Here is a 15471-nt window from a genome sequence, read left to right as displayed (position 1 = left end):
GCACTATGTCTGGCGAGCACCAGGCACTACTCACCTGGATAATACCATCCCTACGGTGAAGCATGGTGGTGGCAGCATCATGCTATGGGGGTGTTCTGTGGCAGGGACGGGGAGACTAACTCACTAAATTTCAGCCACTGATGCATGAACATAACCATGTCAGAATCATTGTAAAACCTTTGGTAGATGATTGAAGTTACAGATTCTTATATACACTCACTGAGCACTTTGTTAGGAACATGATACTAATACTGGGTATGGCGTCACTTTGCCCTCAAAACAGCCTCAATTCTTCTTGGCATGGATTCCACAAGATGTTGAAAACATTCCTTTTCCATGTTGACATAATTTGACATGTTGACAAGATTTGTCAGCTGCACATTCATGCTGTGAATCTCCCATTCTACTACATTCCAAAGGTGTTCTATTGGATTCAGATTCAGTAACTGGGAAGACCACTGAAGAACATTGAACTCACCATTTATGAAACCATTTTGAGATGACTTTTGCTTTGTGACATGGTGCATTATTATGCTGGAAGTAGCCATTAGAAGATGGGTACATTGTGGCCATGAAGGGATGCACATGATCAGCAACAATACTCAAATAGGCTGTGGCATTCAAGTGATGATTGATTGGGATTAACAGGCCCAAAGCGTGTAAAGAAAATATATTCTCCACACCATTACGCCACTGCCACCAGCCTGGAGTGTTGACACAAGGCCCACGGATTCATCAGACCAGGCTATGTTTTTCCAGTCTTTAACTGTCCAATTGATGAGCCTGTGCCCACTGCAGCCTGAGCTTTCTGTTCTTGGCTGACAGAAGTGGAACCTGACGTGGTCTTCTGCTGTTGCAGCCCATCCACCTCAAGGTCTGACGTGTTGTGCATTCTGAGATGCTTTTCTGTTCACAATTGTGCAGAGTGGTTATCTGAGTTACCATAGCCTCTCTGTCAGCTCGAACCAGTCTGGCCATTCTCCGTTGACCTCTCTCATCAACAAGGCGTTTCCGTCCTCAGAACTGCCACTCACTGGATGTTTTCTTGTTTTTTGCACCATACTGAGTAAACTCTAGGGACTACTGCGTGTGAAAATTCCAGGAGATCAGCAGTTACAGAAATACTCAAACCAGCCTGTCTGGCACCCACAATCATGCCACGGCCGAAATCACTGAGATCACATTTTTTCCACATTCTGATGATTGATGTGAACATTAACTGAAGCTCCTGACCTGTATCTGCGTGCTTTTATGCATTGCACTGCTGCCACACGATAGGCTGATTAGATAATCACATGAATAAGTAGGTGTACAATACCTAATAAAGTGCTCAGTGAGTGTAAAAATAATGTGAAGCTGGGATGTGTTTATGTATTAACAAGAGTACATACTGTTCTATTGAGGGGAAGTTTCTGTGAGGATGGATGTCTTCAGTCACATACTGTGTTTTCAAGCAATAGGAGGATCATACTTAACATAAGAGTGTAAAGAGTGCAGAGAGTACAGCTGTGTCTTCAAATAGATACTGTCATTTAACACCGAGAATGGGCAGCACTGGTATTATTGAAACAGGGTTGGGGCAGGCTGTGACATACCTACTCACTGGTGCCAAACCACAAGTAAAATAGTCATGTAAATAAAAGAAGTAACATGATGCTGTTTTGGCTCCAGTATGTGGATATATCACGGTCTCTTTTATCCCTATTTTAATAACACTAGACAGTTCCAGGAACTCACAGTAAACACAACAAAATGTCTACCCTCTTTGACTCTTCCAGGAAGTCTTACAACAGAACATTCTATATCTAAGACTGAAAAAGAAACAGAATGTCCAAACATCCCATGATTATTACATCATTGCATTTTTTCCTGAAGTCCAAAATTGTAAAAGAGCTGCAAATACCAGAGTGACAAAAGCGTTATAATTTCTATTCTTTTCCTGATCAATGCTGGGCATATTTACTGATCTTCAAATCAATCGTACGGCTTGCCCTTTCACTCTGTATTATAGACTAATGTAGTACATTCTAGAAAATGGAAACGTTCTTCATCGTTGAGCAACATCGCCCTCTTATGGGCACAAGGAAAATAACTTTTTCAAATAATACAAATGCACATTATCTCATTAAATTCACATATCCACCATTAAAAAGTATTAGTAGAAAACACTAAATTCAATTACTACTACTACTATACTACTAAAATTAAAATAATTTTTCCTTCATTGCAAAATAAATTAACAGTATTAAACACAGACATTCACCAGACATGTAGTCAGGAAACAAAACACTTGCCAGTACCTTGTTCAAATACTAAGACAGGTTTGTTAAACTATATTCAATATAGTATACTGTTTCAGTAATAATCTGAAGCTAATAAAAGTTTGCTTGTACAGGTGTATTTAGAGTTTAAGGAAATTGAGTAATCAAAAACATTTTCAAAGTTTGCACTAAGTACCAGAAATTGACTTTTAAAAATAAACTAATAAATAATAATTTGTTTACAGTACCCATTCTCAGGTTTTTGCTTTGTCGTGTTTTTGTCTTGCTACTTACTCCAAATTAAGAACTGTTTTAAACAGAAGAGTGCTCATATTTGTCCAGATTAACAGCACTCAAAATTTCCCTTCCATTTTGTTACTGAATAGAACAGTTCTCCCCTAATGTTTGATGAAAGTTAAATTATCCTAATGAAGGTCGAGGGTGGTCTTTACCCTACCCCTGTGAGCTGCATTCTCTCTCTCTCCCACTCATAAATCAATCAAGTTAGCCTCAGTCGATGAACTTCTATGGATCGATTAAATGGTATCCTGGCTTAGTGCTCTTGTCCTCTACACAATTGTAATGTATATACTTTTTACAGTCATCTGGGTTGTGGACTGAATCCTTTTGCTAGAAATACAAGAATGGGAATCCTATCCATTGAAAAGAATCCTACTGCACTGTTCAAACTAGATTCCAACTGATGGATCAATACAACAGGGATGTTGTAATATGTGATGGGGCTTGCGGCTCAATTGTTGGGGGTTTCATTACCAGCTAGTGCGCCGTTGTTGAGCATGGCACCTAACCTCAATTACTTCAGTAAAATATCGATATGGATTGTTTGTAAAAAAAAAATATCATCCGTGTAAGTGTACATTTGACAACCATCTGTGAGCTTTGCTTGGGATATATTCCTACTGTTCTTCAGTGTTTTGCATATCAGCCATGAACTAATTAGGAGACTACACATTTGATATGAGAATAACTAGTTAGCCCATCTAGAAATGCAATTTTGTTTTCATTTGTGCATTTATGGAAATTTCTTCATCAAAAGGTATGTTTAAAAACAGCATGGACCCTTGAGTTCAGATAATTTCATAAGTGAAGCTATTATTCAGGGGACACATGTTATCCTGAGATCTTGTGTGCTGCAAGACACGCGTTTCCTTTGTGCGGCTACAGTGGGCCACCACTAAGATCAACTCAAACAAAATATATACGAGAATGCAATTTAGATTAATGGTGAAATAGGATGAGGTCTACTATGCGAACATATTGTTCACTTTCTCCTGAGGGCTTTGTTCAGGGCTCTGTTGGTGTGTTTCATAGTCGCTGCATGGGGGAGGGGAGTTCTGAGTCAGTATCAGTGGGCTGTGGGAGCAGATGGTCTCATTGTGTGTGTGTGTGTGTGATATAAGTATGAGAATCACCACATGGCATGATTCAGTTTTCACCATGGGGGTATCACTGCTAATGCAATGGGCCTGTGGAACACTCAATACAGAGGAGAAAGATAGCTACTCAAAGGCTTCACACCGAGACAGAGGCCAAACCATGGGCCCAGGGCATGTGGAGGTGCCATCTGCCTGACACAACTGGTTCCTGCTGCACTACAGCAATCAGTATAAATATTGAGGGTATTTTTTTTAATTTTTTTTTTTATAAAAAAAATTCAATTAAGCTTGTCCTTTTGAGTCCCTGTCCTTTTCAAAAATAATAATGTACAAAGCTTGAAGAGACCAAGTCTTGAAAACCTTCCTACTTTGGCTACTGACTTTGATTTCTAGTTTGAGTCCATCCTTGAGCTTTATAGTGAGCCTTAAACATTTAATCATCTTTGGCAATAGAAAATGCCAATTTGTGCCATGAGACTGCCAGGCCGAACCCACAAAGGAACTAATGAAGGAACTATCTTACTAATCTGTGAAGAAAGTGGCCAACAGTGTCAGTGGGGCTTGTAATAATACTATGTTCCCACTGCAATCTGTGTTTCAAAAATGATACCAAAAACATTTTGTATGCTACAGAACATCTCGAGACACAATATTATGTTGAAATAGTAAGTTTACAAATAAACTGTCTTTTATATTTGTGGAGAATGTATATGTAGAAGATGCCTCTGAAACAAACACACACACACCAGATTGACTGAAGTCTATCGTTTCCGGTGAAACGTTTTATATGATTAACTTATCAGTTGATACATTTTTTTTTGTGGTAACTTAGTAAGCTAATGCTAAATCAAAAATGGTTAGCAAACTAAACACCGATTTGCTTCGCGAATATAATGTTAGCTAACGTTATCGATATTTATTATAGTTTTTAGTTAGACCGATAAGTTAACTGCTATTACCATGCTTGTCAAATACAGAACAGGCTTAGTACTAACTAGTAACGTTAACTTACCTGCAATACCTAAGTTAATTATCATTTCTAGATTGGTAGCTCTAGCTATCTTAGCTTGTTGTCTTCACAGAATCGAGTCTGATAACACGTATTATCTAGTTACCACTAGCTAGCTGGATAGCATTTAGATAACCGGCAGTTGCCTGAACAGTATCAGCGTTACCGTTAGCTAAGATGGACTAATTTAGCTAGTCTAGTCCCAGGAATTTCTAGAGCTGCCTCGGCGTAGCTAAGTTATCTAGCTAGCTATGCTAAGATATCGAGTAGTTTGTATTTCTTCTCATAAAATGGCTAGTGCTTACTTGCTAAATTATAATTTCCAATTTACATCGGCTGCCACAGAAAATCTCATTCAGAGCTATCTAACAACTAAGAAAATCCTGCACTGCGGCTGTGCTACTCGTCAACCTATCTTGCATTACGCCGGTTCCATTACCCGGCTATTATTTTTTTCTTTTCATTATTTGATTGATGACAGTACATTCAGGAACCGCCTTGATTATATTGCTTCATCCCAATACGCCAAATTAACTCACGTAGCGTCTACGTAAGACGCCAGCATGTTTGACTTCTGCAGTTGATAAAAAATTTTTAGGTTCATGTATGACGTAGACCTACATCAAGCAAGCACATTCTTCCCCGTGGCGGCGAGACTGACGCATTGGCTTTGTTTCGTTCTTTCAGTTAAACACTTTAAATTCTATAATTTTCTTTTTCTTCTTTTGGAACGGAACCAACCTCAAAACTGAAGTTGTTTAAGTAAAGGTATGATCGTTATTTCAATATTGACAATGCTTAGGTAGCAACTATGCCAAGGGAGCCTAAAATGGCTGCTCTATCGTTTTCTCTCTGTAGCGTTGCTGTTTAACTGAGCGAGTTAGCTAGCTAGCACTAGCAAGCTGAAATCACAGAAAATGGCGTCGTGTGGCAGAACACGGGTGTTGTTTAGCAAATCGAAGTGTATTGCCGGCGTTTTGACATTTCATAAATATATAATGAGTGTGCCCCTTTTAAATGCCAGGTATAGATATTAACCGTACACACCATTTTGCTGTAATATGAACGCATTGCAGACAAATCGCACAAAATAGATCTTTCAAGCATCGGTGGCTAGTTCAAGAAAAATGGAATTGAGGTTTTGTAAATAGCTAACGTTAAATGTTAGCCAATATTGGCTAAACCGTCGTTACATCAACTTATGTGAAAGCCTGTAACGTTAGCTAGCTAACTTAAATTTGCCATGTTACACTGAAGGTTTAGCCAGCTAGCCTATAATTGTTTTAAGTAACTTAAAGCTAGCTATCCCACATTCCTGAACCGTTAACATCGACACTATTGCTTGGATACACAGAGTTTTTTTTGCTGGCTGTTTGTTACCTAACTTAACCTAGCTAGCAAAAATAAAAAATCAACGACGTTGCACTGGATTATCACTGACTTGGCTGATCTGGTTTTTGGTATGGACGAATCACAGTCACAGCATTGTTTTAGTTTTTTTGCTATCCCGACCATATTTATTATTGTTAAATATTTATTATTTTCTTTTTCTTTTTGCAATCTATGAAAATGTTGGGTGGTTAGCAGTTGGTTGCATAACAATGAAGTTCGACATTAGTTGGCCAAGTTTGCTAACTAGTTGTTTGATTATTATGTTGCTAAATTAGCCAACTTGGTTGTCTTATGGTTGCTTTAAACAGAAACCTGTCCGCAATCTAGATAGCTGTACATGGATGTCCGGATGCACTAACAGGCATTAGATGGCTAACTTAGCCTTCTGTATGACGACAAAGGAAATGTTAGCCCAACTGCGTACACTGCCTGCTAGTTACGGGAAAAGTCTTTTGTGTGGAGAGCAGACTCGGTCGAAAAATGGTCGTGGCCAGAACCTGACGTTATTCCCTAGAGATTGATTGTACCATTAAGTGTTGCTAGGGAGAAAGTCACGTCGTTGGCAGTTTAGTTGCTTATTGTTACCCAGCCACCCCATACGCTTGTTTTTCTTTACGTAACATAACGTTATAAGTTATTTTTAATATCGTAGCGTGCCACATGCTAGATATAAACTTACCCTATGGCTATAATGTTTGGTGAGTGTAAGAACATCCTCATATAATGACATTCCCTTTTTCTTTATCCCAGTTCGTTTTCCCCACCCCACCCTTTGTATATTATTCTTTTGAAGATTCTTCGTTGTCAAGCCGCCAAAGTGGAGAGTGTGATTGCAGAAGGGGGTGCTTCTCGTTTCAGGTTCGTGCCAAACCACAGCCACAAAGCATATATGGATATCAGTAACCCTCTGCAGCCCTGCATGTAATCATGAACAGTGTAAATGAAACAAATTTGATACAGTAATTCCTAGAAGCCAGAATGTGCCTCATTTTCCAGGCTGTTATCTCGTTGTCAATTGTTTTCTGCAACCACGTAATGGTTGTGTAATGCATGTCCAGCCTGCATGACCAGTCTCCATTGTGCCTACCAGTGTTATGCAGCCAAGTTTGGGTGTTCTTGTAACACCGCCCCCCCCTCCCATTTAAAAAATACAAATAAAATTTGGATTCTGCAGATTCCAAATGGATCACTTTTAGTTTCAAAGTACATCTTCAAATGTTGTTGGGTGAAAATTGCTGAGGCTGGCCACTCCGGCTCAGTAGTTTTGATTGACAGGTTTTGTGTTTTTGATGTAGTGCTTCTTCGGGCGGAGGAGGAGGTAGGGGTGCACCTCAGCACTATCCCAAGACTGTCGGCAACAGGTACTGGGAATATTTCCACTTTACTCCGTTGTTGTGTCCTTTGTCTTCATATCAATCATGCTGAAGCAATTGTTTGTTGTGTAGTTGTTGCGCATCATGTTATGCATTTTAATTTTGTGCCTTCTCCAGCGAGTACCTGGGGAAAACCCCAGGGCCTAGCGTTCAGAGATGGGTTCCTTCACGAAGCACTAGACGAGATGTCAACTCCTCCAACGAAAAAGAACGACACGATGCAATCTTTAGGAAAGTAAGAGGGTAAGTGTGTCTGGCTACATCTTATGGCTGCTGTTCTCCTGCGGATTCTCGTGGGGCACTAGGCAGCGAGTAGGAGTTGGAACATCACAGCTCTTTCTTGGGTGGTTTAGGTCAGCTCACGAGAGAGCAGCAAACTCTAGGGTAGTTTTGATAAAGGAGGCATGCCTTTGTACAGGAATATGTTGTAATGTTTATTTTTTCCCGTTTGTTCCCTCTGTCTTCAGCATACTTAATAAGCTGACCCCTGAAAAGTTTGACAAGCTATGCCTTGAGCTCCTGAATGTGGGCGTAGATTCTAAACTCGTCCTAAAAGGAGTCATCTTGCTGGTAAGAGCTTTCACTGTTTATTTGCGCTACTCCTGCAGATGTATACAAAATTAATGTCAGTGACTGATTGTTATCCAGTGCTTGGTGGTTTTGAATGTGTTGATATTCCCTTTGGTATCAGCATCTGCGGCAAGCATATTGTGGTGTCTGCATGCACGGTGATGCAATTTTCATTATCCAGTCCGTCAACCACCGCATACACGGTGTCTTTATTTCCATCCAGATTGTAGACAAAGCCCTCGAAGAGCCCAAGTATAGCTCGCTATATGCTCAGCTATGTCTGCGCTTGGCAGAAGATGCACCAAACTTTGATGGCCCTTCACCTGAGATTCAAACATCACAAAAGCAGAGCACCGTAAGCACCCCACCCATATTTGCGGAGTTCATTTTTACAGATTGTCATTTGGTTTGTAGCATGAACATTTTCTTTTATAATTATTTTTGTAGACATTCAGGAGACTTCTGATTTCTAAGCTTCAGGATGAATTTGAAAACCGTACCAGAAATGTTGAAAGTGAGTATTCATTTTTGGCATCTTACATTCTGGTCAGCCCACCCCCCACATTTCCCTCGAGCCTGTATGTAGCTGCGCACTTAAGAGACTGAATTCTTTCCCCTTTATTTTCCTCATCCAGTCTATGACAAACATGACAACCCTCTTACCTCTGAGGAAGAGGAGCAGCGTGCCATTGCCAAGATCAAGATGCTGGGCAACATCAAATTCATTGGGGAACTTGGCAAACTCGACCTTATCCATGAATCTATCCTTCATAAGTGCATCAAAACAGTAAGTTTTGGCTGTTTGTTTTATGTTTTTTGGTTTAGTTGTAACTCTTTATTATATGGGATCATGTCTAATGATTAGGGTATTGTTGTATGATGACCAAGTGTTTCCTGCTTTTATTTTCTCAGCTTCTGGAAAAGAAGAAGAGAGTCCAACTTAAGGATATGGGAGAGGATTTGGAGTGCCTCTGTCAGATAATGAGAACAGTGGGGCCTAGACTAGATCATGAAAAAGCCAAGGTAAGTGGTCTGGCGGAGTTTCCGTTCTCAAGGCCTTTCTCATTGAGTGCAATTAAGTCTGTATGTAGGGTTATTCCTTATTTTCCCCATGTTGAATTTTAAGAGGTGACTGGAATATGATTGAAACATGGTCATTGATCATTTTAGTCTTTCAATTTAGAGTAGTTTGAAACTGACTCGCATATGCTGTTGCCCTCTTGCAGTCGTTAATGGATCAGTACTTTGGCCGTATGCGATCCTTAATGAACAACAAGGAACTGCCAGCTAGGATTCGCTTCCTGCTGCAGGACACTGTGGAGTTGCGAGAAAACAGCTGGGTTCCTCGCAAAGCTTTTATCGATAATGGACCAAAGACCATTAACCAGATTCGTCAGGAGGCAGTAAAGGTAAGCCCTGCAAAATGAGCCCAATCTGCATCGAAGTGAAATTCTCTTGGAATTTCATCTTAATGGCTAGTTTTAGTGTTTGGGTTCTGCTGTACATAGGGTTGCGTGCAGTGCCTTTTCCTGATATGAATGAAATGAGTTGTTTAACCTGCACTGGTTCTGTCTTCCCAGGATTTGGGTGTTTTTATTCCACAAATGAACCAGGGAATGAGGACTGATTTCTTTTTGGAAGGCTCCTTCATGCCGACCAGGATAAAGTTGGACAGAGAAACACTTGGGGGATTGGCTGATATGTTTGGGCAGATGCCAGGCAAGTTTAATTTTGCAGCAATCAGTTTCAGGGTGTGAATGGATTTTTTTTGTTCCTCCTATGAAAGTAATTCTTCACCACAATTTAATTAAATATATGTAGTTATGATGGAGTGTAAGCTTGTCATTATTGTTCAAAAAATGATCAATTCTCAGTCTGTAAATTAAAGAGTTCTTTACCACTTCAGCTAGTTGGCCTTGAATATTTGAGCTTGAAGCTAGAATGAGCTGAATCTTGTTCCGATATCACTTATTGCATGTAATTCTGTATAGGTGTCTGCCAAATAAAATTAATGTAATATGGGAAACAGCATAAACGATTTGGCCTGAAACTAGACCGTGCCCTTTAAGATGTGGCTGTACTGTGAAGTGAGTTTAATACCAATGATCTTGGCCTACCTCAGGTAGTGGGATCGGCACTGGTCCGGGAGTCATTCAGGACCGATTCTCACCCACTATGGGGCGTCACCGCACAAACCCGCTCTTCAACGGACACAGTGGCCACATCGTGCCTGTTCCCCAGTCTCAGTTCGACATGGGGAGCAAGACCTTCAAGTCCAACCAGGTAAGGGCCACAACTTTCACCCAGTAGCCAAATCCATATAAAAACAGATGGCATGGAAGATGTTAGTATTGATTTGGGTAAAGTGTGTGTGGTGCAAAGTCTTGTTCAGTGGTCAGCACTAAGCTGTTGGTATTTTGCTGTTGTGATATTTGCTGTTATAGTGAATTTGAGTGCTGAGTGGCATGATTTTAATTCCCTCTTTAGGGGCAGAATCAGCATTTCCACAACCAGAACCAGAGCCATTCATCCCAGCAGCAGGTCCAGTCCAAGGACCTGCCGCCCCGGTTCATTAAGAAGGGCCAGCTCAATGCTGACGAGGTACAGGCCCCATGGACTTCTTGCCCCCTGCCCCGCCATGCGCCCTGTGATTATGAAAAGACGCGTTATTCTGAGGGGGAAATCCCACTGCCAGTTCTCTCTGAAACCTAAATCTTTTTTCATCCCTTTTCTCAATTCCCCCTCTTCTCTTTCCTCCCCTTCTTCTACTTCACCTCTGCTCTGGCAATGGGTCCGCTGAACGTGATTATGAGATATGAGGGCACGCCGTCTGCGGTTGTGACATGTCTGGTCGTGTCTCTTTTGAAAGGGTCGTCTCAAAAGTCTGGTTTCGGTCTCCTCTTTCAGATTAGCCTGAGGCCGGCACAGTCATTCCTCCTGAATAAAAACCAAGTGCCAAAGTTGCAGCCGCAGATCCCGACGATGATTCCCCCGAGCGCTCAGCCTCCCCGCACTCAGACTCCACCACTGGGACAGGTAGGGCGGGACTCTTCTCGTATGGTGGGGGGGGGGTTTGTGATAAGTGTCATGTAATTCCTGAATGGCATTTAAAGCGTTCCACCCATCTCTCCAGCCCCCACAGCTTGGTCTCAAAACCAACCCACCTCCCATCCAGGAAAAGCCTCAGAAGACCAGCAAGAAGCCGCCACCCGCCAAGGAAGAGCTGCTAAAGATGACGGTATGTTCCTCTACTTGGCGCAGCTTGTCTGGTGGCCTGTCGAGTGGCAGCTGACTGCATTTGCGGGGGTGTTTTGGGGAATAAAGAGAAGTAGGGATGAGCTGCTGTGTGACGGATCTCATTCCCCCCCCCCATTCAGGAGACCGTAGTGACGGAGTACCTGAACGGCAAGAACATCGGCGACGCGGTGAACGGCGTGAGGGAGATGAAGGCTCCGAAGCACTTCCTGCCCGAGATGCTGAGCAAGATGGTGGTGTGCTCCCTGGACCGCTCGGACGAGGACAGAGAGCACGTCAGCACACTGATCCACACGCTGCGCACAGAGTGCCTGGTCTCCGGGGAGAACTTCATGCAGGTACGCCTGTCCTCTCCTGTCCTGGCCATCTGCATCGGCTTGTTTTCTCTTCTCGTTGACGTTACAATTACGCATTATAGGAGAAAAGATGAAAGCGCTCCTATGTTGGATGGTTTTTAACGTTGTTTAACCGCGTTTGCAGGCTTTCCTTAACGTGCTGGAGCAGTGTGCTAAGATCGAGGTGGACATCCCCCTGGTGAAGTCGTACCTGGCGCAGTTCGCGGCGCGAGCGATCATGGCGGAGCTGATCAGCGTGGCGGAGCTGGCCCACCCCCTGGAGAACGGCACACACTTCCCCCTCTTCCTGCTCTGCCTGCAGCAGACAGCCAAGCTGAGAGACCGCGAGTGGCTGACTGACCTCTTCCAGCAGAGCAAGGTCAACATGCAGAAGATGCTGCCTGGTGCGTACACGAAGCCGTTGAAGCAGTCTGACTACGTCTGCTTAACCTCTGTTTGAGCAAAGTGTGAAACATGCCGAGCTTGCATTCAGAGTTGGAGGTGCCAGAGGCCTCCTTTCATTCCCCATGTAACAACTAAAGCTGACCTGCTGTTTGAGGTATTGCCGTTTTGAGTTTGGATTATTGGATGTTAAAGGAGTGACATGGTCGTTGGTGATATGACGTGCTCCCACTTTCCACACATTGTTACCATATCTTTCTCCATGATATGCGCTTATGAGATGAATTTTCACAAGCTAGCTAAGTATATCAACTATTGATAGCTACGGGAAGGACGCTGCGCAATAATAATTCTTGCTAGCTAGCTAGCTAGCCAGCCAAGTTAAGATAAAAGCATGACTATAGTCCTCATGAAAGCAAACTAGCTAGCTGACGTTATTGATAACGTCGCCTTATGAAGGCGAACCAGCTTGCTAGCAAGCTAAATTAATATAAACAGAAATGGTCTAATAGTCCTTAGTCCCAGCGGCGCAATCTGTGGGTTACGAGTTATCGGGGAGGGATAAGGCTAGTGATTATCCTTGTGTGACGCGCTACGAGGAGAACATTCTCAACCTGTTGAAAATGGGGCTTTCTTCTCCAGAACTAAAGAACGGACGTATTTAATGACTTTCATCGTGTGTCTTTAATGCCCTCTTGTGCGAATTGCATATGACCGACCACAATGTTACTCCTTAAGTGGCCAAAATTCAACACGCCGTTCGTGTAGTCATTGGCCAGAAGGGGGCCAATGCGTTGGTCTTATTGCCCCACTCTCCCCCCCCTGCAGAGATTGACCAGAATAAGGACCGCATGCTGGAGATTCTGGAGGGGAAGGGCCTGAGCTTCCTCTTCCCCCTGCTGAAGCTGGAGAAGGAGCTGCTGATGCAGATCAAGGCAGACCCGTCTCCTCAGGCCATCTACAAGTGGATCAAAGACAACATCTCGCCCAAGCTTCACACCGACAAGGGCTTTGTCAACATCCTCATGACCAGGTAAGGACCGACTACATTCAGAATGGAGCTTTTGAAGACCCGCCGGTCTGTTTCTGCCCGGACCCAGAGCTCTTAAACTCAAATTTAATGTTAGATTTGGCTTGTTATTTTTGTGTTCCTTCTATATAAGGAACAAGAGAAAATCATGCTGCATGATTGCACCATATTTGCAGCTTGTAACACTTTACACTTGTTAAAAGTATGGTCAGGTGTACTACGAAGTTTCATCAAATTCTCGCATACACCACCGCCTCCTAAATGCGTGACCCAAATTTTTTTTCTCCATATCCTCCCAGCTTCCTGCAGTACATCGCCCACGAGATGTGCATGACGGAAGGGGACGAGCAGCTCTCCGCTCCCTCCAAGGAGCAGCTGGACCAGGAGAAGCAGCTGCTGCTCGCCTTCAAGCCCGTGATGCAGAAGTTCCTGCACGACCACGTGGATCTGCAGGTCAGCGCTCTGTACGCCCTGCAGGTCCACTGCAACACCAACGGCTTCCCAAAGGGTAAGGGCCCCGCGCACACCGCCCCAGCGTCTGTCTGTTTATCGGGTTCCTTTGGTCTCACTGTTTTGTTTTTTGGGCTGTTTTCAGGCATGTTGCTGCGTTACTTTGTCAACTTTTACGATATGGAGATAATTGAAGAAGAAGCCTTCCTTGCATGGAAAGAAGATATTACTCAAGAATTCCCTGGAAAGGGAAAAGCGTTATTCCAGGTGATTCTTTTATTTTTTGTTCTCCCTTCTGAAATGGCAGAAGCTATTCTGGCTATAGGGCTGGTGTCTAGGGGTTGATTTACTTTTCACCTGTTAAATTAGTATTCTCCTACCATAGTGAACGTTTTGTAACGCTCACAATTGGTGTTCCTAATAGAAAAATCATCCATGCATCATGTATCCGATTAAAACTCATTTACTGGTCTTGGGAGATCGGTTGCATAACATAATTGAGTAGGAGTAGGTGGGGAAAGATCAGTCATGTTTTGTTGGTGGTTAACAAGGTGGTAGCTCTGTACTGTTAACATCACCATTACTAAGCGGGTGGTCTTCCTCTTCCAGGTGAACCAGTGGCTGACCTGGCTGGAAACGGCTGAAGAAGAGGAGTCCGAGGAGGAAGCTGACTGAGGAATCAGCCAAAGCCTTATAGTGCAGAAATCAACTATTGATATGTTACTGCTTTTCCCGCTGCCTGTCCTTCCTGTGACGCTTGTACCTAACCACTGCAGATATCCATTCCGCTGTAAAGTTCTCCCTGTAAAGCTCAAGCATGTTATCCCTGCCTTTTATGTTTTTGTTCTGGCATAAGGTCTTAAGCGCGTAAGGGCAGACCGCCTTGTTTCGGAGGCTTCCTTTAGACATCGGTGCTTTAGAAGCATGAACTGACACCATGGGATTGGCCCAGCGACGGAGGCGTCAGGCCAGGGCTAGCCCTGCGTCCTCGATCTGTGCACGCTTTGTGTTGCCCGCTTACGCTTACTGTAGAAATGCGCTTTTCTCAGTCTAACACTTTATTTTCTCTTTTGTTACTGCAATATTCATCCATCCCTTGGTCTGTCTCAAAGGAATCCTAAAATGTTTGGTTTCCGTAGCCTTTAAATAGTTGCTGCCCATGTTTCTACCTCCTAGTGATGGGCTTTATGTGCTGGGTATGGAAGATCCTCAAGTCCCCATTTTCAAACATAACAAGGAGTAACCTGCACAAGTCTTCAATAAAAACGACTGGTTTAACTTGCACAGTAGATCCTGATTGTGAAAGATGAAATCATGCCATTTTTAAGTGCTTTTTCATTCCCAACCCATCCCTGCCCCCTTTCTAGATGGGTGGAGACTGTTTGTCCACCTTCAGGTTTAACTTCACATGCCCGCCCCACTCCATCCCGCCCCTAATCTGTATCTGTCAAACGTTTTGATACTTGAATTTATTTTCTTCTGCTTTCTCCTGTTGTTTTTTTTTGTTTGTTTTTTTTCAGGGACTCTAAAATTCAGCCTGTTCTGATACAGCAACTTGATCGAACCATAGAAACTGTAACAATGAGCTTTTAATTTTTTTTAATTGGTAAAATAAAACGGATTGACTAACATTTGTCTAAATATGGATATTTTAGAACTATTCAAAATCATGGAGAACATTTTAAAAATGCATTCTGCCCCGCACCTAACAATTTCACTCGGCGTGCTAATGAGATCTACGTCTGTAAAAGGAACCGCATTCTATTTAAAGTGTTATTGTAATGTGTAAGTGCTGAGAATGTTCTGTGTACCACTATTGCTTAACTTTCAGTAAAGTTAAACACTTAAGATCAACAAATCTTGTCCTTAGTCTGTGTGTGGCGTGTCTATTGGCGTGATTGTATGAAATCATTCTGTTTTGCATTCAAGTTTGAAGCATGGTTCATTAGCCTCTTGCATAATAAACTGCAGGATGTAATCACTTAACTTTTGAACTT

The 15471-nt window shown here is 42.6% G+C and overlaps 1 protein-coding gene and 1 non-coding gene across 2 annotated transcripts; both read left to right on the top strand.

The window, feature by feature from the left end:
- The first annotated feature begins 6268 nt into the window (after positions 1 to 6268).
- eif4g2a (eukaryotic translation initiation factor 4, gamma 2a) lies at positions 6269 to 15332 on the top strand. Its single transcript, XM_061245248.1, has 21 exons — positions 6269 to 6273; positions 6810 to 6917; positions 7355 to 7420; positions 7550 to 7675; positions 7900 to 8002; positions 8226 to 8357; positions 8450 to 8516; positions 8638 to 8789; positions 8915 to 9025; positions 9229 to 9411; positions 9583 to 9721; positions 10125 to 10285; positions 10490 to 10603; positions 10910 to 11038; positions 11136 to 11240; positions 11380 to 11595; positions 11738 to 11996; positions 12823 to 13027; positions 13324 to 13532; positions 13620 to 13741; positions 14084 to 15332. Exons 1-21 carry the CDS (start codon positions 6269 to 6271, stop codon positions 14147 to 14149), a joined length of 2778 nt encoding a protein of 925 aa, XP_061101232.1. The 3' UTR covers positions 14150 to 15332.
- LOC133131768 (small nucleolar RNA SNORD97) lies at positions 10643 to 10827 on the top strand. Its single transcript, XR_009709062.1, has one exon. It is a non-coding gene; the product is annotated as a small nucleolar RNA SNORD97 (small nucleolar RNA).
- Positions 15333 to 15471: the final 139 nt, after the last annotated feature.

Source organism: Conger conger, chromosome 6 (assembly GCF_963514075.1).
Source record: "Conger conger chromosome 6, fConCon1.1, whole genome shotgun sequence".
Lineage (NCBI taxonomy): Eukaryota > Metazoa > Chordata > Actinopteri > Anguilliformes > Congridae > Conger > Conger conger.
This window is presented reverse-complemented; position numbering and strand designations above follow the sequence as displayed.

Coding starts and splice junctions, on each gene's coding strand:
- eif4g2a (XM_061245248.1), top strand. Junction 9,412..9,582: donor TTCGTCAGGAGGCAGTAAAG/GTAAGCCCTGCA, acceptor CTGTCTTCCCAG/GATTTGGGTGTTTTTATTCC. Junction 11,241..11,379: donor AAGAGCTGCTAAAGATGACG/GTATGTTCCTCT, acceptor CCCCCCATTCAG/GAGACCGTAGTGACGGAGTA.